Source organism: Mesitornis unicolor, unplaced genomic scaffold (genome assembly GCF_000695765.1).
Source record: "Mesitornis unicolor isolate BGI_N332 unplaced genomic scaffold, ASM69576v1 scaffold17009, whole genome shotgun sequence".
Taxonomy (NCBI): Eukaryota; Metazoa; Chordata; class Aves; order Mesitornithiformes; family Mesitornithidae; genus Mesitornis; species Mesitornis unicolor.
The window spans coordinates 11973-34114 of NW_010206707.1; the positions used below are offsets into that span (position 1 = coordinate 11973).

Sequence of the window (22142 nt, forward strand, 5' to 3'; positions counted from 1 at the left end):
GAGAAGGAGTGTACATTCTGTCACTGAAGGCAGTTCTGAGCCAATGGATCAAGAGCCCCGATCCTGTACTCCTGATTCCAAGAAGTGTTGCTGGCTCAGAGACAAATGGAAGCAGAGTGGGGACCCCAAGGGTGAGGCAAAGTTTGGCAACCACAGGAAGGCAGGACAATCAGGTTGGCTCTAGAAGCTGAATCTGAATTTTACAATATACTGCATTCGGTCTACATTAAGACAGAACTACAGAACATGGAAAATTTATACACACAGCAAGAGGATTTTAAACATTTTGGTGCCAAATCTCAAGATTTGAGCTGAAGTCTTTCCCCCGGAAAAGCATCAAAAGTAAAAATCAATAGTAAAAGCAAACCAGAGAGGAAAAGATATCTCTTCACGGAAAAGCTAGATAATTGCAATAACTGTTCCAAGTGGAAGAGAAAAGGTCAACAGGCGGATGACAGGCTGGTGCACAGAAAGCTTGTGCCTAGCAGGGAACAATATTTTACAGTGCATTGGAAGAAAAATGAATGATTATGCAGAAGTGACTAAGAAAATGCCAAACTGTATGAACAATAAAAGAACATGAGAAAGTCTGGGTAAGACCATCCCATAAAGACACACAGTGATAGGAAAAGACATCCTCTAAACTGCAGGACATTTGAGACACCACCAAACTCAGCAGAGTCATGGGAACAATGTCAAAATTAACAATGAAGTTGTACCAGATGGCAGAAGAGGGAGTCAAGGCCAGGACTTGGCAAAAAAAGGGAAAATGTTAGCCATGATCCTGTCTGAATAGCAGCAGGAGGGATGAGATATATGAGCAACCTGGAGGACAAGCAAGACACTACTTAACAGAATGAAAGCGCAGAAGTTAACAGATAGAGATTACCTGCGTAAAGGAATTGTATCTAAAAAGTGGGTGGTAAACTTGAAGACCACAATGTGTTAAAACGTATAGAGCTGCAACTGGTTTGTATCAAAGACCACTTTCACAGGACTATATGAACTCTCTGGCCTCAGCAGGCGGACAAAATGAAAGAGCAATTGTTCAAAGGAAAAATGCAATTCATCTTCTGAGAACTTAAATGAGACTGAAGTTGCAGAAGGGAAAAAGTTCAGCAGTAGCATAAGGACTGCTTGCTCAGCTCAGGAGCCTGGGGTTTTATTTCCAGGCTCACAGCTGATCATGAATATTTACTTTTTCCAGCCACTTCCTGGACTGAGTTTTGGATGGGGAAAAGTCCTTTCTATTTGCAGTTTTCTGCAAGGCCTCAGTTAGGCAACAGTTCACCTCTCCATTTAGCCTCTAAGATTGTATGCATCTTTGAAGAGATCCCAGTTTTCTCCACCATGTGCTCTAGTGGTAGTCTCCAAACCATTCAGTTTTCACAGAAATCTATTATTCTGCATATGCTAACATAACACCCATAACACAAGATGGACTGCATAACTGGATATAGAGCATTCAGTTAAAATAGTTCTGTCAAATTTGTATTATATATTTGTGGTTGGAAGGCTGTCTGAAGGTCTTTTGATACTCTCAACTCCAATCTAACGTCAAACCTAGATCAAAATTACTGGAGGCCTCCACACATTCAGTATTATGCCCATTCTAATGCAAAAGTACTTCTGTCCATACATAAGGAGACATTTTTACACCATGAGGACAGCCAAGAAGGTAAACAGGTTGCCAAGAGAGGTTGTCGTTTCCGGTTTTGGAGATTTCCAAGCCCAGAGTGAATAAAGCCCTGAGCAGCCTTGTCTGACACAAGAGCTGGCCCTGCTCTGAGCAGGAGGTTGGACTAGAGAACTTCTGAAAATTCTTCCAACCTGGATTATCCTAGTATCCTGGGATCATACAAGGAGTTATGCACCACAGCTAGTATTCAAACCTGCCACTTACACACAGGAACTCCAGACTGAATATTGAAGTAATTTATCCATTTTGTTCCTCATGAACATGTGTTCCAAGCACATCCACTTCTGAAAGATAATTCTTCTTTCAGGCATAAAGAATCAGCACAGGAACCTTCATAAACTCCTTCACAGTAACCAGAGTTACAGATTTAGTCTGTTTTTCTGCCATTGCTGTAACTCCCCAGAGAGCTCCTTTGATACGTGATCATCTGTTGGCCCTGTAGACTCCCTGGCAAGCATCCTATTTCTAGGATCTATTATTAGTTTAGAAGGTTGCAGAAAGTCATATCTCAAATTCTTTTTGTCCTGATTTATCGTATGTTTACATTTAATCAGACAGAAACTGTGATCCCTCCTTTTTTTCTCATTTGGTCACGACTTCAGGTTTTTGAAGGATGCCGTATTGCTTGTACTATTAACCCTCACTTTGTTATTCCACCATGCCAACATGTCTCTTCTCTTCCTAAAGTCTTTTCTGGCAGGTGGAATGCATTTACTTTAAGCCTCTGCTATGTCTTTAAATAGGCCTCATGCTCTTGATTCAGATGTCTGATAAAAAAAATAAAGTATAATGTGAAAATAGAATGAAAGCATTCAAATGCTGTTAATGTCCCAGAGGAAAAGGAAGACAGAAGGCCTTCAGCTTGCTTGTAGAGGAGGTTGCTAAACCTCCTGGGTTCAGTAGCTGGAGGGCCTGTGTTCAAAGCCAGCTCTGACGTGGTGCACCCACCTCCCTTGGGATCAGGCTGCTATGTGAGAGGACTGTAAAAATCCTTACCAGGATCTCCCCTTTGTTGGGAACTGCCTTTGAGCTCAAGGCCTGCCCCTTGGTCGTTGCCAGAGCCATGCTGTAGCTCTCTCTGTGACTGGCCATGTTTGATGTCCCAGTCCTGATCTACCAGCCTTATCACTGCAGACCTGTCCAGTGATTGGGCCTGCCCCTGGTGATTGTCCTCAAACCTTCTTGTGTAGGACTGGCAATGCTTCCACTGTGGGGCCAGCTCACCTCACCTTGCAGAGTCATCACTTTCCTCCTGGGTCCATGGTGAGTGATGATAGGCTCTGGGGTGGCACAGCAGACTCTGGTGTAGGCTAAGTCAGTCCATAACATCACATAACAGACACAGCAGGCAAGTTCAGGCTGGCAATTTCCTCTTTTCTCTACTTCATTCTAGTGCTGAAGATCTGCAAAGCAAGTACAAGCTCCTGTCAAACCTTGCACTGGGACGGAAGGCTGTAGGGGTGCACAGGATGTCTTTGAGGTAGGAGCATTGCCTGCTGGCCTGCACCACATGAGCGTGTCCTTGGCTGTTAATGAAGGTCTGCGTTGATCCCGAGCTATTCACGAACATTAAGCTCCTCAGAAGTAGCCATTTCTGTAGTAATATCTAAATTATAGCCCATATGCTGAATGAGACCAAATTAGGGCTCCATATATAGTATTTATCTGGGCAATTTCACTTAACCATGCCAGCTTTTAATTCATTTTATACCCTGATTTAGTAATTCCTGAAATTCTTAATATTTCCATTTATTAAGAAGACTACAAGAGATCTAAGCCGAGTAATTTTCTGTTTCTGCAGTTTTTTACTTAAATAGCAACAGAATCATATGCACATAAAGATGTTTATTGTTTAAAGAGGTTATCTGCAGTGATTTAAATGTTCATTATCTTTGTAGCACTTCATTTACAGGACACAGTATCGTCTTCACAAGAAATTGAACCAGTTCGTAGTCAAAGTAGTGATTTTGTAAGCAAAAAGGTAACTGCTAAAGAGATGAAACATGCTGTAGCAATGCAGAAAATACTTAGAATGGTAATCTATTAAACTAAAATATCAGTTTGGACAGTGAAATGCTGGACTGTATATTAATATCAGCTCTTAAAAGTTGCAAACAGTAAGGAAATATACTTCACAGGAAAAATCAGGCTATATTCCAGCCAGTTAGTGTCACGGAACAGATAACTGAATTCCTTGCTTTCTTGTCAACCCAGTAATATCAGGTAACTTTCTTTAAATGTTCAAGTAATCAACAATCTTTTTGCTGTTACGCATTTAATAGACAAAACCATTTTTTTCTTAGAAAGTCAGCCTTACCAGCATGTCTTCTGTTCTTACAAAGTCTTCAGGAAAAAGTTGGTTTTTTTGATTCACATCCCACAGGTTACATGCAGCACAGAAACAAAATTCACTAAAAAGGTGATGCAGATTTGTGCTTTATTTTCATGTAACACTTTTCAAGGAAAAAAGAAGTATATTTTTAGAGAAATTGAGCCACATCAATGAAAAGTAACAGAGCGAAGTTCATCAGTACACATTGCTCCTCACTGCAGTTACTTGTCTGGTCCTTTTTTGAAAGGTAGTATCATGGTTGTGGGAGCAAAATCAGTTATCAAAGGCAGCCATTGCCATGACTGCTAAGGCACAATTAGCTCTTATGATACACAGAAACCAAAGAGAGTGACTGATGGCAGCTGCCTATGCCAATGCCACTGTGCTACTATATTTGTGGATGGCAAAGGAATTGCTCTTGTCCTGTACCATGATTTTCAGGTTTAACTAAACACAGTATATACTTCAAAGTGAGAAGCTTTCCAAAGATTTTCAATGAGCATCTCAAATTTGGCTTTAAGTCTCCACAGATGCAAACTGGAATATCCTGATGCAAATTGAATATGGTCTTGCTAAGATGGCAGCAATCAGACAATTCTCTTCTGTCTCCCTATGGTAAGAGTTTTTTCAGGTGTTTCTTTTGTTTAACATTGAGCAGATTTGTACAACAGTTTAACTGCTTCATTGGCAATGAGGAAAGGCATAAAATCTGTTATTGCAAGTGAGAAAGAAACATATGCTTAATATGCAGCTGGAAAATATGCATCAAAATAATTTTAAAAAGCCCTTCACATCCAAGAGCTCTGTCTTTTTCTGCTTTCCTGCATTTCCCTGAACAATTGCTGGTATTGCCATAATGCAACAATGTCAGGGTGGAAGAGACAGGAGGAACTGCTGAGGCTTCTCAGAGCAATAGCCAGGACAGTTTCCTGCATGGCAAGATCTCTGCGTGGCACACTAGAAACCAAGACACTGACCTCATCCAAATCAAAGGGGAACAAAGAAGGATAAATATGAGGCACAGGACCTCCCTAAATGAACTTTACCACCAAGGCCTCTATAATGGGGAGCTTTGCCTTGAAAATTTGAGCGCTGAGCAACACCATTCAAGGAAATGTTTGACAAAGAGCCCATATCCCTGCAGTGGAGCACACTTCTGTGCTGACTGCCCTTCTTGCCAAATCATTGCTCTCCACTGCCTGGTGCCAGAATCAGCCAGTCACTGTTTGACTACCACTGCAGCCACCCCAACTTGGTTCGGGGGGGCGCAAGGCCTGCTGGGACCCTCAGCACTTGTCATACCAGTCCATGCACATGCCCTTCTCCTCTTTGCTCCCAGTTCTTCTCCTTGTCTGGACTCACCATCTATGGGTGTTTGCAGCTAGGTATTTCTTAATGAATTATCAACAACTAAGACAATCAACAATGAATTTTCAATGCTTAGACTTGCATGGATTTTTCTCATCCTATAATTTGCTACAGATTCAACAGTACCAAGCTCACTTTTTAACACCAAAGCATCGTATTCTAATATTGACCAGACAGAAGCTAGCGAGAGAGGAATAAAACAAGCAAGTGGGCTGCATCACGAAAGTGAGGTGCTAGACAGGGAGGCATGAACTGCCTTAACAGGAGAACATTGAGGTACAATAGTCCCGAGTAACTTCTACTTTTTTACAGTGCTTTGTTGCCACCTGATGGCCTGATGCAAGAATGCAAGAATGAAATTTAAAAAGGCACATTCTTTAAGAAAGAGATGTCTTGCATTTCATTAGCTCTACTGATAACTTTTAAAAAAGCTTCTCAGCTCAAAGCCTTTTCATAAGTCTCTGCTTCACAGGTAATAGATTACTTTTCTTCGAAGTGACAGCCATAATTGCACTATATGCAACAACTATATTTTATTTGTATTTAGAAGGAATTTCTCCTTGCTATTTTTTTCAATTTCCTTCCTAAAGGTGACAAGATATCTGGACTATGATGCTGCCATCAGGCCTGAAATGGCCACTAACATGGTAATGCTGGGATGCTTGATCCATCCATCCTGATATTCCCCCACTAGCCATGATAAACACTCCAGTTACCCCTCACACTGGCCCTCCTGACCACAGAAGCAGGTTTGCATGTGTGACCTAGTCAGTATCCTGCTTCAGGTGGAGTGTTGAACCGCAGGGGTGCCCAACAGACACCCTGGAGAATCCTGACCACAAGATTTGCACATCTTTTTGTCTCTTTTCCTATTTCTTTTCCTGTATCTTGAGCATATCTTTCTCTGTCTTTTCCTTACCTTTCTCCACTTCAATCTCCTCTCATTTAAACAACTCAGCCCTGATTATCTTCTTCCTAAAGGCCCTAGCTTTCCTTCATGCATATCCAGCTTTCATATTTTTCACAGCCTTGCCTAGGTGATGTTAGACCTATATAGTATTAGCAATACTGCTCGTCTTGCAAACATCTGCTCTCCTAAGGGTCCTCAAAGCTCTCTCCAACCATCTTTGAAGTATGGCTGTTTCTCACATCACTTCCTGCTGAGCATTGATGAAACCCAGCCATCGCTCATGGCACCATCTGTAAGGTTTTTTTGGTGCTATATGTTGTTATCTGTCACATGCAGCATATTATTATGTTGTGTCCGGTCACTGTCAACATCCTTTACAATGAGTGTAACCTCAGGTTAGGGCTTGCAGTCCCAAAAGCAATTTTTCCCCCTGCTCATTCCAGCTAGCTTGGCCATGTCAGAAGCTATTACTGGTTGCTTAATTTCCTTTAAAAATACTGAGGCACAAATACTGAGGCTGAAATGGTTTGGAACTAAGGGACTGGACTTTACATTTATTGCTCTGGTGAAATCCTGGTGCCTGAAGGGTGAGCTCTGTCTTGGGACCATCAATGTGGCTGACAGAGGTAAAGAGAACATGAGTTAACTCATGTCTGGTCATGGGTATTGATATGAAGGGAAAGTATAGAAACTGGTAGTTGTCACCTGTGACTTTTACTTGTTTTTTATGTAGATGGATGAGGACCAGAGCAGGTCATATGCTCAACATACACAACACCTTTGGCTTGCAGCAGCTTTTAGACACAATGAAAGCAATGTTACTTATTGGCACTCTGAGGAAAGTGGCTGGGGCACAATCTGACAGCTCTGCTTAGAAGATCTGTTCCCACAGGCTGTTTTTTCCTGGGATGCCCTAAAGTGTTTCTTGAATCCATAGCCTGAGAACTTCTTCTGAGGGTATCACACGCACGATCAGATCACATTGCTCAGCTTCTTCACTGCCACACAGTATCAGCTGGGTGGGGGGCTCTGACACTTTCTGCAAAACAAATGCATTCACTCAGACATCCTCAGGCTGATGAGCTAGTCTCTCTCTCTTCTACTTTTCCCCACAAACCATTCCTTTAATCCTTCCTGCCGCAACGGCCTAGAGACCTTGTGCTCAGGAACCCACATGCACAAAAGTTGCTGCCTGCATTCTCACTTGAACTTGACAGCATATTTAAGCTACTGTCTTAAGCATACACCTCCTGAGTGAGCGAGAAAAGAGGCTGCTTTTGATGGTTGGTTTGTCCTCACTGAGTTGTTGAGAAGCTCAGAGCCGGTACCAGGGGACATAGAGCAGAGTTGCCAATGACACAGCTGTTTTCTTCATGGAGCAGCTGGTTAGGCAGGGTCAGTCCATGCCTCCCAAGCTGCTTCCCCACAAGCATCAGGAGCATCATCCCTGTTCAGGGCTCTAAGCCAAAGGCAGCGACAGCCGTGGAGTCAACTCACATGGGCTGCTTGACCCCTGCAGCTCAGCTCATCACACTGGAATGAGCGAGGCTTTTTCTTCCTGCCACTTGCTCCTGTGAATACCCAGCACCCTAAAACCCAATAAAGCACAGTAAAAAACATTACCAGTGTTTCTGGCAGGACAGCAACAGGGCAGCAGAAATGCTGAAAGATTTTCCTTGTTTTCCAGGTAAGGAAAGGCAGGGTCAAAGCAGTCACAACAAAGCCAGCAGAGGAGATGAGGACAGTAACTAGCCACACAGATCTGCCACCTAGAAATAAAAGACACAGCAAAATCTTTCAGAGGACAAATCACTCAATGCAGTCACCCTACAACCTCTGTGGCTGCTCTTACCGCCCACCCTGGTGAGATCCTTTGCTGGCACACTCCAGGGAAGGATACCAGTGCCAGTATAGGCAGCTGCACTCCTGAATCTTCCTTTTTTTTTTTTTTACCTCCCCCAGTGAACAAATAGGCAACACATTTGCAAGCAAGAGAGGAGATATTGGGTGGAAACAGAAAGAAGAGCTGTGGGCTATCCTTCTTGGGCATGACTACATGAGGGGAGTAGGAAGGAAGGCTGGCTGCTACCTTGTGCCCTCACGCACTGCGTCTGGCTGAAGCTGCTGCTTCTGTTGATCGCCTCGACATGTGTCTGAGCTTTTACACAATAATCAGATCCTGCCTCCATGGTGTCCAGGTGAATCACGGAATTGATCTCTTTCACCACCTTCTGTTGCATCTGCATAGGCCCAGGAGAGAGAGAGAGCATCAGAACATAAGGTAAGGACCTAATTGAGGACAGAAGTCCTAACCTGATACCAGCCCAGACTTTACTGGGAGAAAAGGAAGGAAAATAACAGGAGCGGGAGGTGTCAGAGAGGATTGTGTGAGTAAGAGAAGAGAGGGAGAACAGCAGCAGAGTGGAATGCAGAATGAGACCACACATGTCTGGAAGGATAGAAAGGATGGGAAGAAAGAGCTGGGAGCCAAAGAGGCATAATGATGATGTTGGACCACAACACTAGACCATGACCTACTCCCCTGGTGTAACGGCTTGATGACTGAGTAAGGTCTTGACTGATCTGAGTTTTAGCTGGGATGTCAAAATCATGCCTGTGCTAGCATGATATGATAGGAGTGTCAGAACCATGCTGTGTCAGGTGAGTGAGAGCCAGGTCATGACTCTGGAACACAGAGAGGGGATGGACCCGGCTAGTAAGAAGCAAGTGAATTTGGTGTGGGCAACTGTAACACACTTCAGCAACTCTTAAACAGCATAGGAACACCAGTACATTTTTTTTTTTGCAATAAATAGGTCTCCATTTACTGCTAGCAAAATGAAGTTTCTATTCCCAGTTTCCCCAGTCATGACAGGACAGGTGACATTTAGCTAGTTGCTCCTAATTCTTCTTGTGTTGCAGATGCAAAGCCTGCACTTGCAGCAGTCCTGATCAACCTCCAGAATCACACATGTACGGACACCTCCAACAAGCCAGTAGGGCTCGCTTGGCAGGGACAAGTCCTTCTCTACATCAAAAAATCCTTCTCCACAAAAATGTCATCTTGAGGACCATCAGTTTGAAAAGATTTCAAGGACAAAATCAGATCAATGATTACATGGGGTGTGTAACCTCTTGGAAAAAACCCTTCAAATCAGATGTGTCAAAAATGACAATTATTTAAAAAAATTAAGAGTCCCAGCAGAGAACTGGACGTGCTGAGCAGCAAACCTGATGCCTGTGACAGTGCAGTTGGTAGAAACTATTCTGAAGTTTGCAATTAAAGTTTCAGTAATTAAGATCATACATTGAAGAAGATTAATATTTCATTCATAAAACACAATCAAATACAAACCTATATGATTCTTTCTAAGGTGTCAGAAAGCTCACAGACAAGGTTGATCTCATTGACTTGGATTGCCAAGAGGTGGTAAAGAGGATCTATTTCAAAAACTTATTAAGTTAACAGCCATGGCATTAAAAGGCATCGTAGCTCTGAATGCAGTAACCAGGCTGCAATGACCCTGATCAGCCCTGCCTGCCCCTCTCATCTTCTTCCTCCTTTCCACGGCCCAGGAGCCCCATTTAAGCTCAGCCCAGGACCTTTGGCCCAAGTCTGAGCTATGCTGTACGTCTGCCTGTCTCCAGACCTGTGTCCAGGATGGACCTTTGACCTACATGGTATGTAGCTTGTCTTCTGGATGAACTCTTGTTTAATACACTACAGACTTGTCCTCCAGCCTTGTCTCTGGTCCTGTCTCCTTTTTGCTCCTGGCTGGGGTCTCTGTAGAGACCCTGGGCCTGGTTTATTGCTTGCCTTGTCTGGGGCTGCTTATGGACCCTGTCACCAGTACCTGGTTCTGTCCACTGTGGTCAGACCCTGATCCAGTCTATGCTTCATTGCAGAGGGCACTGTTTGCACTGGGATCATGCTTGGCTCTTGGCTTACCTGCTCATAGCGAGCAGCTGGGCTCCTGCTGCAAGGCAGACATTCATATGGTTAAATTGTTAATCCTTTCTCAGAATGGAAGGAGGTCATGGTGGAGACTCATGTGGAACTGTGCTCACCACCATATTACTACAGATGATCAGGAAGAAAAATGAAAGCTGATATGCTAATGAAACTAAAAAAATAACTTCAGAATAATAAAGATGACTTTAAAAGTCAACTGTGAAGAACTGCAGGACGATCTCGCAATAAAATGACAAGTGAAACTCAACACAGATAAATGTGAAATAATGTTCATGAGAAATTTCCTCCTTTATTTTAACAGTCAGTGACTAGACCTTAAGTTCAGCATCCTCCATCATAAACAGGAACTTGGGGTTCAGGTTTCATGGAACAGTCAGCTCTGTGATGGTCACACATGTTAGCAAGTGCTGGCAAAAGTGTGTGAAGACTTGTTTTGTTCTATGGTGCTAACCCATAGAGTTCCTGCACCTTGAACTGCGCGGGTTTACTCCCTGCCCACCTCGGTAAAGGCAAAAATAGTTGGAAGGGCTTCCATAGGGAACTACTAAGTAATCTGGGAGGCCTTGGCCTGGAAAGAGACACACTGTACAAAACTATTAGAGTAGTAACGAAAGTGAATAACTGTTCTCTCTCTCCTCTCCTCTCCTCCCTAAACCAAGATTGGGACTGCACAACAGTTAAGCTGTAGAACTCCTGACTGCAGAAAGTTGTACATGCTAAGTTTACACAGCTTGAAAATGAGAACAGATAAACTAGTGGAACAAAAATACATCGAGGGCTAGTAATGATACTGTTTCCAGCTCAAGAATTTCCTGGAGCTGTCTCCCTGAAATCTAAGAAAATAATCTACCTGTAATTACACACAGGTTGTCCCTTATTATCTTCCTTGGTCACCACCATTGCCCACTGGTAGAAAGAAGATGCTGAGTTTGATGGTCTCATGGTCTGACTTTATATGGCTGCTTTCACACTTTCATGTTCTTAGGTGCTATGGAAGCATGAAGTTCCCAGGGGAAAAATAAATTGATGTCTAGTGAAAACAGAAGGATCTGAATGGAACATAAAATGTCTTTAGCTAAGCAAGTTAGAGGTCACTATCACAGGCAAGCTGTTTTACAAAAATCTCCTGAGAAAACTTTGTCCGCACCTCAGTGTGACACGTCAATCTTGGTCTGAGTAAACCAAATAGTGTTCAGCAAAGAAAGTCAGCATAAACACTTTCAGTTCCTGACTTCCGGTTTCTTTCAGCAGCTGAGATCCCTGGGTGGATTCCTCTTCTCAGAGAAATACAGAAAGAACAGACAACCTCTCCATGGGGGTTAAGAGCAACCCACCTGTATATGCAGAGGAATATGGCACACACCAACTCCAGGCAGGTCCTCCAGCCTCACAGCAGGAGTTTGGACTGGCAAACAGTCCTTGGGAAATGCCTGTATGCTTTCACTCTTAAGTATGTGGGCTCTCTGTTATTGCTCGAAACCTGAGGGTAAAACTCACCCTACTCTCCTGGCCCTTCTTCCAATAGAGAACACAGAACTGAAAGGCGGGCCCCATGTCTTCCAGCTCCACTAGTAAATGATAACCATCTGCTATGACATTCATCAGAGGTGGGGTCAGGGAAGCTGCCAACACAGAGAGAGAGCTGTTATCACATCAGAGGTTATCCTTAGAAACTGTCTTCCCTTTCCTAGCTAGGAGAGGAAGAGAAGCTGCCATCATGACCCTGAGCTGCCGTTCCACCCACTGTTGGAGGGGGTCCAGACGAGGGCCATGAAGATGATCAGAGGGCTGGAGCACCTCCTCTATGAGGACTGACTGAGAGAGTTGGGGCTGTTCAACCTGGAGAAGAGAAGGCTCTGGGGGGACGTTATTGCAGGCTTCCAGTTCCTGAAGGGGTCCTACAGGAAAGCTGGGGAGGGACTCTTTACAAGGGCAGGTAGCGATAGAATGAGGGGGAATGGTTTTAAACTGGAAGAGGGTAGATTTAGACTGGATATTAGGCAGAAATTCTTTACTGTGAGGGTGGTGAGACACTGGCACATGTTGCCCAGGGAAGTGGTGGATGCCCCCTCCCTGGAAGTGTTCAAGGCCAGGCTAGATGGGGCTTTGGGCAACCTTGGTCTAGTGGGAGGTGTCCCTGCCCATGGCAGGGCAGTTGGACTGGATGATATTTAAGGTCCCTTCCAACCTGAACCATTCTATGAGTCTATGATTCTATGAGCACAGTAACATTAATCTGGAATAATAGCTAGTTGCTTCAGTGGGTTAGAAACTTCTCTCTACCTCCAAGTATGTCTAGGTAGAGCAGCAGACTTCAAGCAGGAGTACCACCATGACTGGCATTGAGAACAGGAGTTTGGCAGTAGCTGAGCTGCACAGAACTTGAACGGTTATTAATTGTCTCCAGTGTAGGAAGTGTCTGGCCTGAGGGTCCCAAGTGATCAACAGCAGCAGAACCAGTTGGGCAACCAGAAGTTGAGGCACCAGAACAGCTGTAGGTAGTCATGTTCTGCATGGGTCAGTACTGGGTCCAGTCTTGTTCAACATATTCATCAATGACCTGGATGAAGGGGCTGAGCCCTCACAGCAAGTTTGCTGATAATAGAAAACTGGAAGGAGTGGCTGATACACCAGAAGGCTATGCTGCCATTCAGCAAGACCTGGACAGGCTGGAGCACTGCATGGAAAGAAACCAAACAAAAATTCAAAGGCAAGTGTATGGTCTTCCACCTAGAGAGGAATAATCTCATGCACCAGTACAGGTTAGGGGGAGACCTGCTAAAAAGCAGCTCTGCAGAGAAGGACCTGTGAGTTCTGGTGGATGACAAGTTAACCATGAGCCAGTAATATGCCCTTGTAGCCAAGAAGGCCAATGGCATCCTGTGGTGCATTAAGAAGAGTGTGGTCAGCAAGTCAAGGGAGTTTATCTTTCTCCCCTACTCTGCCCTAGTGAGGCCCAGAGTAGTGTGTCCAGTTCTGAGCTTCCCAGTTCAAGAAACACAAGGAACTACTGGAGAGAGTCCAGTGGAGGGCTGTGAAGATGATGAGGGGATTGGAGCATCTATTTTATGAGGAAAGGCTGGGAGAGCTGAGTCTGCTTAGCCTGGAGGAAACAGAGGGAATTTTACAAATGCTTATAAATATTAAAGGGTGAGTGTCAAAAGGATGAGTCCAGACTCCTTTCAGTGGTGCCCAGTGACACAACAAGAGGCAGCAGGCACAAACTGGAACATGTGAAGTTCAAGCAGAACATAAGGAAAACCTTCCCCATTTTGAGGATGACAGAACACTAGAATAAGCTGCTCAGAGAGACTGTGGAGTCTCTTTCTCTGGAGATATTAAAGATCTGCCTGGACACAATCCTGCACAATCTGCTGTAGGTGAACCTGCTTTGGCAGGCAGGAGTAGGACTAGGTGATCTCCAGAGGTCCCTTCCAACTCCTACCATTCTGTGTTGCTGGTCCCAGGCATTAGCTTAGCACTAACATACAGAACAGGAGCTGTGAAACCACTGCTTCTTCATGGGAATTTTGGCAGTTATTCAAAGGTGAAGGAAAAAACATGAGTCTCAGGATAACTCTAGTGGTTCATATGAATTCTGATTTTTTTTCAGTACCTGCATGGTTTTAGATAGACTCGGGCTGATGATCTGCTGTGATGTAAGTTTTTGTAAATTTATGCAAGTAAATCTGCAGGTGATTTGCCTCATGCTTGCTTTGATAATCAAAGCTCAGTTTGGTCTCAGATTCTGCTGTGAGGAGCAGTAGTGAAACAATCAGAACCAATCAAGCATAGATGAAACTACACACTGTAAGTTTGTGAACTGGGAATCAAGACAGTACAGAGATCATATTTGAACTACTTATCTATGTCATTCTTTACCACTTTGTTGTTGCTGAAACTGGTTTCAACCTCCTTACTTTCAAGAAAGGAAGGAAAGCAATGTATAGGAACATACAGAAAAGATGTTCCTAATAGAATTTGCTCCTACATCCTGTGCATTGCCATTAATACTGAGCAAAATGAAAACATAAAATCTAAGTACGTTCCAGATTAATGTGCCACAAATCACAGGATCACAGAATGTTAGGAGTTGGAAGGGACCTCGAAAGATCATCTAATCCAACCCTCCTGCCAGAGCAGGATCACCAGACCAGGTCACACAGGAATGCGTCCAGGGGGGTTTTGAATGTCTGCAGAGAAGGAGACTCCACAACCTCTCTGGGCAGCCTGGGCCATGCTCTGTCATCCTCACTGAGAAGAAGTTTTTCCTTATGTTTACTTATGTAAATAGGAGGCCTGGAAAAACTACTTTATACTTTTATAAATTAAAAGCCAATAATCTGCTTAATACAATGTCTCAAAATTAAAAAAAAGTGATAACATTATTTGGAGGTTAAAAACAAATATTGGACTAATGTATTAACAAATGGATGTTGCAAAATGCGACTGTTAACAAAACAGGAGCATTTATATTAATCTCTGTGTTTCCAATGTGTTATCACACTTTATGTGTTTTCCATGTGTTACTATACTTTGTGTGTATCTACACCTGAGGTTTTGACACTGGAGAGTTTTTAGAAGTACTGTGGGCTGTGCTGATGCCCTGACTGTCTATGAATCACATACAGAACTTATGGGCTGTGCTTTGAATTCCTTAGTTCCATTTCGGTTCAATGCCACATTTTCTAAGAGATGTGAAAGCAGAGACAAAGGAGAGTGAGCAGTAAAAATGCTTGAGAACAAGAATTTGCAGTGACTTTTCTTTCTCCTTTAAGCATTTGTCCATATGTGCATCTTCACATTACAGCCCATTGCAAGCCATATCCTCTGAACTTTCAACAGCTTAGCCAGAGGATTGCATTATGGTCTCTAAGATACAGGACCAAGCTGTCAAATAGATCACTGTACTATGAAAAAGTTGCTGCTTTTCCTCATGAAGAGGGCCAAGTTAAAGAATATCCTTCCTCTCTCTCTGCCTGACAGTGTGGTCTGTGGCTCAACTCTGTGCCATGATAGTTGCTGGAAAAGGGAAGGATTTTTCATCTAAAGAACTATCTATAGAAAACACTTCCACACCAAAAGACACACTCATCAACTTAGGTGGCACTTCTGAAGGTGTTGCTTTGACTTCCAATGACTGATAAAGGTTTAAGATGCAGTCAATCTGGTCCCAGACAGGCAATTTCTTTGCTGGCTAAAACTGATGACTGCTGCCTATCTCAGGCTGAGAGTTGCACTCCAATAGTCACATCCACATAGGTCTTTCACTACAGTTTTTATTGCTGAAAGCAGTTGTCTACATGCTAGAGAACAGAGGTAATGATTCCAGAGGAATGCTGGAAATAGTATACCGACTTTAGGCTGCAACATAGTACTTGGGTTGAGCTGGGCCTTAAGCTTTGAAGGAGTTGGAAGGATATGCAGAAAACATCCTGTGCTGCTAAGATGCAGCAATTCTATGGTTTCCATTTTTATTTTCTCTTCTGAGGTTACTGCGAATATCTGACAACATGGGAGAAGGGAATCACGTCTGGAAGGGAGTGGGATTTCCAGGACAACATGAGGCAGACAGAGGATGACATGGCTGTTTTCTAGAGTAAGTGCTTCTATAAGATCAGGTTCTAGATCCACAGAAGTGACTAGATGACATAGATTAGATGGAGGATTGACAGCAACCCTGATAGATCAGAACTTTTTGATATTAGAGGCAAGAGTGGCCAATCTGCCAAAAGAAATGCCTGGGGTCTTACCTATCTTTGAAGCCCTTGAAATTCAAACCTTGGTAAATTCTGCCCTGCCTCAAGAGGAACTTGTGTCCAAGAACATGCTAAGTGAAACATTCCAACCCAGCATGAAAGTTGCTGAGAAGCAGGATATGCTCTGTGCGTTTATGGGCTTTGTGTGACATGCAAAGAACACAAACATGCACATGAGCAATCCCTCAACATCAAACTCAGAAATTAAGAAGACTGCTATGGCTTACGCAATAGCAGGACTTACTTGTGATGCGATTGAAGAAACCTTTCAGGGTGCCCCACCCTGATCTTCGAGCACCAACATTTGCACTTACACGCAGGTTATAGGCCACAGTGGCTGAGATATCCTCTGTGATATTACACACTGTGTCTGTGATGCGCGAACATTCACAGATGGGAATCCAGCTCTCATTGACATACTCTCGTTCATACTCCCTGAGGAGATCAAAAGAAAGCAGACAGGCAACAGTCTGATAGGAGACATATCTTCGATAGTGGATAATGCTGCTTGCTAGTTCTTCTCAGGTAAAACCAGTACTGGGATACATTGGGCTGGAATACCAGCAGGGTATGAAACCAGTATGGGTGTGTTTTAGATCTTATCTAGAGAAAATCTCAAAGAGCTTGTTTGTTCATGAGCCAAATGAAGCACAATATTGTAGGAGGTGGGGGTAGCCAACACAGTGCCTATGCATCAAATCCTGCCCACTCACTTGACTTGATAATCTCTGGTAAACCAGAATTCCAAAGCCATATTGTGATACAAGTCATAGCTCAAGATGTATCAGAAACCTCCTGTAATGTGTGTTCAATATTTAAAAAAATAATACTGAATAAATACCAAATGTTTTTGATTTTCTCTTCTAAAAAACCTGCTGCTATTCTTGCTAACTTTTGAATTCTTTGAACAGAGGCAGTTTTTATATGTGGGCTTAGTGCATACTTTGGATTACTCAGGTATCTATTAAATGAAGCAGTCTCAGAATTGGAGCAAAATTATTTTTTTTCCTTTACTTGTGATCAACAGTGTTGGAGTATCAAACTTCGCTTATGTCTGTGAACTGTATAGTGCTCAAAACATGCAAACAGTGCAGGATTTTAAGTCTAAGTAAACACTGTTCAAAGAGCAGAGAAGAAAAAACCAAAACCAAAACCAAAACCAAATCCAAATACAAAACCAAAACCAACACCAAAACCAAACCCAAAACCAAATGGAAGTTACCCCTGAAACTCAGCAGAGTATCTCACAGTTTCTCCCTGGACGATCACAGGACTCCAAGTTAAGAAGTGTTTCATGTTGGTAGAAATAATAGAGATATTCTGAGGTACTGGCAACAAAGCATCTTCACCTAAAATTCCCAGCAAAAGAAAAAAGAGAAAAAAGTAAAAAGGCATATGAACGTACTAGAAAGAAAAGCTTAGAAAGTAATGCAAAACTTTACATCAGAAACACACACTCTCCATTTCACTACTGTCACATCAGTGTTTGAAAATTTTGCAGAGAAGAAATGACAACTGAAGAGCAAATGATACAGCAGTTAGGCTGGTACTGCTTACAGAAAGGCAAAATATGCGTTTTCATTATTTCAGAGTTTTTCATTGCATCAGTAAAACAGTGAGAAAAGGTCAAGCTTTCATAAAGTCATCCAATTCGATTTAATGAAGTCAAGTAACAGACACTCTATTGCACTCTATAGACTGTTCCCATGGATGTCATGGTTCGAAATCTGCTATTTCTTTCCAGGTTTGAGTGGATTGGACACTGTAGGAGATCCTAGCTCAGGTACAGTTTTTTTCATGCTGCAGGATTCTAATAATGAAAGTGCTCGCAGGCTGTGATCAAAGTACCTCTTAATAGAAAAAACTTATTCAATGGACTATAAATGAAATTATTACATTGGTCTGAGAACATCAAAGCATAAGTATGGGATGGTACCTACAGTGTAGTTAATTTTATCCTATGACATCTTAATGTAAAATCCTTAGCAGTGTTTGGACCAGATTTCCCATGGGCACATCCTGCACTCTGGGAACAGACTTATCTCTGTTCTACTACTTTCCAGCCCCAAGAAAATTATGTTCTCTCTCAGCAGGGAATGGTTCTCAGGGAACCACTGAAAGAGAAAAATGGATGAAGCATTTTTAACCAACCCAGTGTAGCAGTGGTCATTTCAACAATCCCAGAAACAAGGTAACTGTTCTATCCCAATGCACCTATGCTGCCTTGAGATTATTTCCTAATTATTTTTAATGACATCTATTTCACTTAACAAGGTCAATCTTCCATTAATCTTTAACTGTCATTAAAAGAAGGTGTATTCTTTCAAGATATATTTACAAAGCTAAACAGTTAATGTAAGTTGTTCTACCCAGGATCAAAGCCAGGTTGACAAGTCCGTGAGCAATGTTTTCATAATTATTCTTTTAAAGCATTGGAACAACATCGGTCTTCTTTCTGCCCTTAGAATATTCACTGTATTCGTATCTTTACAACAATCACTATTGATATGGAGAACCTCGATGTCAACTTTTTCATGATTCTTTGGCACATGTTTTATGGATCTGTTGACACAATGCTCAGCCATTCTTTAAACTAAGTCAGATATTTCTTTATTTCTTTATATATTTATTTTTTTAATAGATAGCCAGAGTCACCGCCATATCAGCAGTTCCATAACTTCTGGCCGGTTGGGAGTTCATACTACTGTCAAGGCTCATTTTGTCTTTTATTTAAATTAAAAAAAAAAAAAGTCTTTATTGACATGCACTCTGCAACTTAACCACCCATTTGATCTCTTGTGTTCTCCATGATTCTCAACATTTATATTGTGTGCTACTACTTTTCCTTGTACTCTTGGTTCCCATGTTAATTTTGGGAGTTGGCATACCTAAGTGTGTGAATCACATAACAGACTTCAGTTACATGATCAGACACTAGTTTTTCTGTATGACTCATGCACACAATGATGTTCTGGGTCTGAACAGGGGTGAACTTCACTGCAGTGTTTCCTAACTTTTTAAGTCCTTGACTTCAAGTCTCGTTGGATATGTATTTTTGTATGCAACAGTACTAAACTCTATCTTTTTAAATTGTCTAGAAACCAATTACAAAAGAAGATGGTTCTGAATTTGACTCTCTACCTTTTAATGTCCCAAATATTATTTTGCCTCTGGTTGAGACCAGTCTTCATTTCCTAGGTATGCTTAGCTTAGTACACTGTTTTCTTGGTTTGCTGGCAAAACCAGTGACTCTTCTACTGGCACAGTGAGACCTATGACTTCACTGCAGCTGAACCACAGAAGTTTGTATACAGACACTAAGGTTTCTTTCTTCCTTTCATTAGGGAAAATCTCTGGGCTTAGTAACAGTGGATGTGCCTCTATAAAAAAAGTTCAATGATTTAATTTTCTCTTTGGTATTAACAGATTCAGGATGAGCACAGTTTCTGCTACTCATAAGAGCCCTTCTCCAAGAAAAGTAAGATATATATAAACTTAATACTCATGTGTGTTATCTACAAAGCATATCTGCTGATTTTTACAGGGTCACATACCTTCTGTGGTAGAGCCACAGCACACAGCAGCTGTTCATTCAGTGCCGTAGTGTTTGCTCTTTAATGTCAGAAAACTAAGTCTCCAGCACTGCAAGTAAGACAGTGGTGGTCGGGTATAGTGTTATGGACATACAGCTCACATGAATGCCTTCTCTCCCGAAATATATTCTTTACCTTTCATAATCAAAGAATAATCAAACAGACATCTGTATGGGCATAAGTACAGATATATAAATGTGTGTGTATGTAGCTGTTATGTGTAAAAATTATAAGATTTTGTGCTTGTAAGGTTGAACAATTACATAAAGAACACACTAAAGTCAAGTCAATGATCCAGCTTTAGTATGTCTCACTTGACTGCATGTACAGAGATGTTTGGAACTGCATAGCCATGCTCTACTGAAAACACACCGTGGACAGCCCTCAGGACTGAATCAAAAAGCTGTAAAGCTAAAAATTGAGATATTTTTGTACAGTACACAAATTAAATGGGGTCTCTGAGCAATAAAAGCAATGATGCACTTCCTTGCTTTCTGTCTGGGGCCCTGAGCCATGCTGCAAGCTATCGTTTGGAAGACAGGTTCATGCTCGTCCAAATTACTGTTGATCTAGACATAACAGATCCTGTGTCATATCCAAACAAATTATATTCGTGGTTTCTCCAATCCATCTGTTGCAACAGCCAATAAAACAATTATAAGCAAATACACGTTAAACAATTCTAGGTTATGTAAACAGAGTAAGCACCAAGCATGAACAGTGAAGTATGTTGTTTCAGTACTAAAATAATCCATTAACTCTGGTCTATGCATTTTGGAGAGAAAAGCAATAACAGTCATATAAAATGCAGGAGGCAACTGGACAGAGAGAGAAGGCAAGACCCAGAAGGCTATTAGCCCAGGGCTGCATACCACTTCCATTTGATTTTCGATTCACAAGCACTATGTAAATAGCCTTACAGGAAAAGCCAAACTACAGTCTATCAAGCTTGGGTACTGTCTCTTACCCTAACATATCATGCCAAAGAAAAAACATGTCCAGATTTTCTCTGTAAGTAGCATTTTTGCCTCCTACTCTATTAGCCGTATATACCCTATTAGCTGTATATTCCATTTCATTTATTCCACAAAGAATGGATTTCCGTTTAGAACAGTGATAGCTTGTTTAATGTTTTTCTCCTTTTGTGTTAAAGAATCTACAATTAAAAGAAAGTTTTCATGATCAAGTCCAGTACATTTGTCTGTCTTATTTTTCAGTTTAAAATGCCTTAGAATAGTTGCCCAACTTCGCCATCTTTTAAAAAACATTTGCCATAATCATCCCTATTGTACAGAATAAACTTTCAGAGCATGTGCAACTTGATGCTGAGTCAGTGGTTTTCATACCTAGCAACTAAGAACTATAAATAATGATCCAAAGTGTTTTGCTGATAAAGGAAGCTATACTTTTTTTTTTTCGGAGGAAGAGAACACAATGGAACAAGACACAGCGTGAATGCAGGAGCTAAGATGGCACATTTAGAAAGAAAGAATCGAGCAAAATCTGAGCACGCCAGCAAGGCACATTTGATTTCTAGAGGACTGACTATAGCAAAAACACTGAAGTGTAGTCAGGAGATCTGAGGCCAAACTCCTTCTAGGAGATGTGTTTGGAGCCTAGCATTTACTTGCAGAAGCAGATTACAAATTGCACAACCTTCCCCCAGGGTAAAGGAGACCCTCACTGAACTGTTTTGAGCTATTAATTAACACCTCATGGCCTTCCTCTCTGACCCTGCATGTACTCTACAGGCAGGGCATCCCCTGTGCTCGAAGAGATCAGCAATAAAAAAGAACTTGAAAGCTCATCTTCTCACAGAACAGCAAAAGAGCAGAGTCAACTTACAATACAGCAGTGTTAGTAAGTTAACTACCTTCAAGCTGAAACTGCCCTTTAGATTTCAGAACTGACTTGCAGAACATAGATTTTATGGCTTGTCTTTTTCATTTGCTTATTCTAGTATTAATTTTAGACATTTAGAATTAAAATTCAAGATTATTTGACCTCATACTATTTGGCTTAAGTTTTGTAGAGATATATTTAACAAAAGGACAAAAGCCTTCATTTCTCACAACCCCTTTGTCTTCTAACATAAGTCAAATTAAGATATTTTAGTCATTTACCTGTGAGATTTGGTGCAACCAGAGCACAGAGGAAGAAACAGATGAGCAGTAGTGACATTTTGCTCATGCTTGTCGCTTTTTCCCATGTTCACACCCTGTTGCGCAGCTCAGAAGTTTCCCTTCCTAGACAGGGAGCCCTATCTGAGCCAGCCATGATGCGAGCAAAGTGAAGACTCCAGGGGAATATCACAAACACTGCTTCTCTGCGTCAATGCCAAAGATATATGTACATTGTTTGTAAGGGTGTAGTTACAGGGAGTGCCCAGGGAAACTGATGCCAGCATTTCTTTACAGGTTTGTGCAGCTGCTCAACTAGATGACATAATCCTGTTTCACTTGGGAATTACAAATATTAAACAAAGACATTATAAGGAGAAAACAGGAT

At 42.0% G+C, this 22142-nt stretch overlaps 1 protein-coding gene across 1 annotated transcript; it reads right to left on the reverse strand.

Annotated features, from left to right (window-relative positions):
- Positions 1-7222: 7222 nt before the first annotated feature.
- IL20RB (interleukin 20 receptor beta) lies at positions 7223-21815 on the reverse strand. The gene is made up of 7 exons (XM_010191874.1): positions 21758-21815; positions 17264-17390; positions 16286-16476; positions 11780-11904; positions 8399-8549; positions 7933-8078; positions 7223-7348 (listed from the first exon to the last, which is right to left on the reverse strand). Exons 1-7 carry the CDS (start codon positions 21813-21815, stop codon positions 7223-7225), a joined length of 924 nt encoding a protein of 307 aa, XP_010190176.1.
- Between the last annotated feature and the right edge of the window lie 327 nt (positions 21816-22142).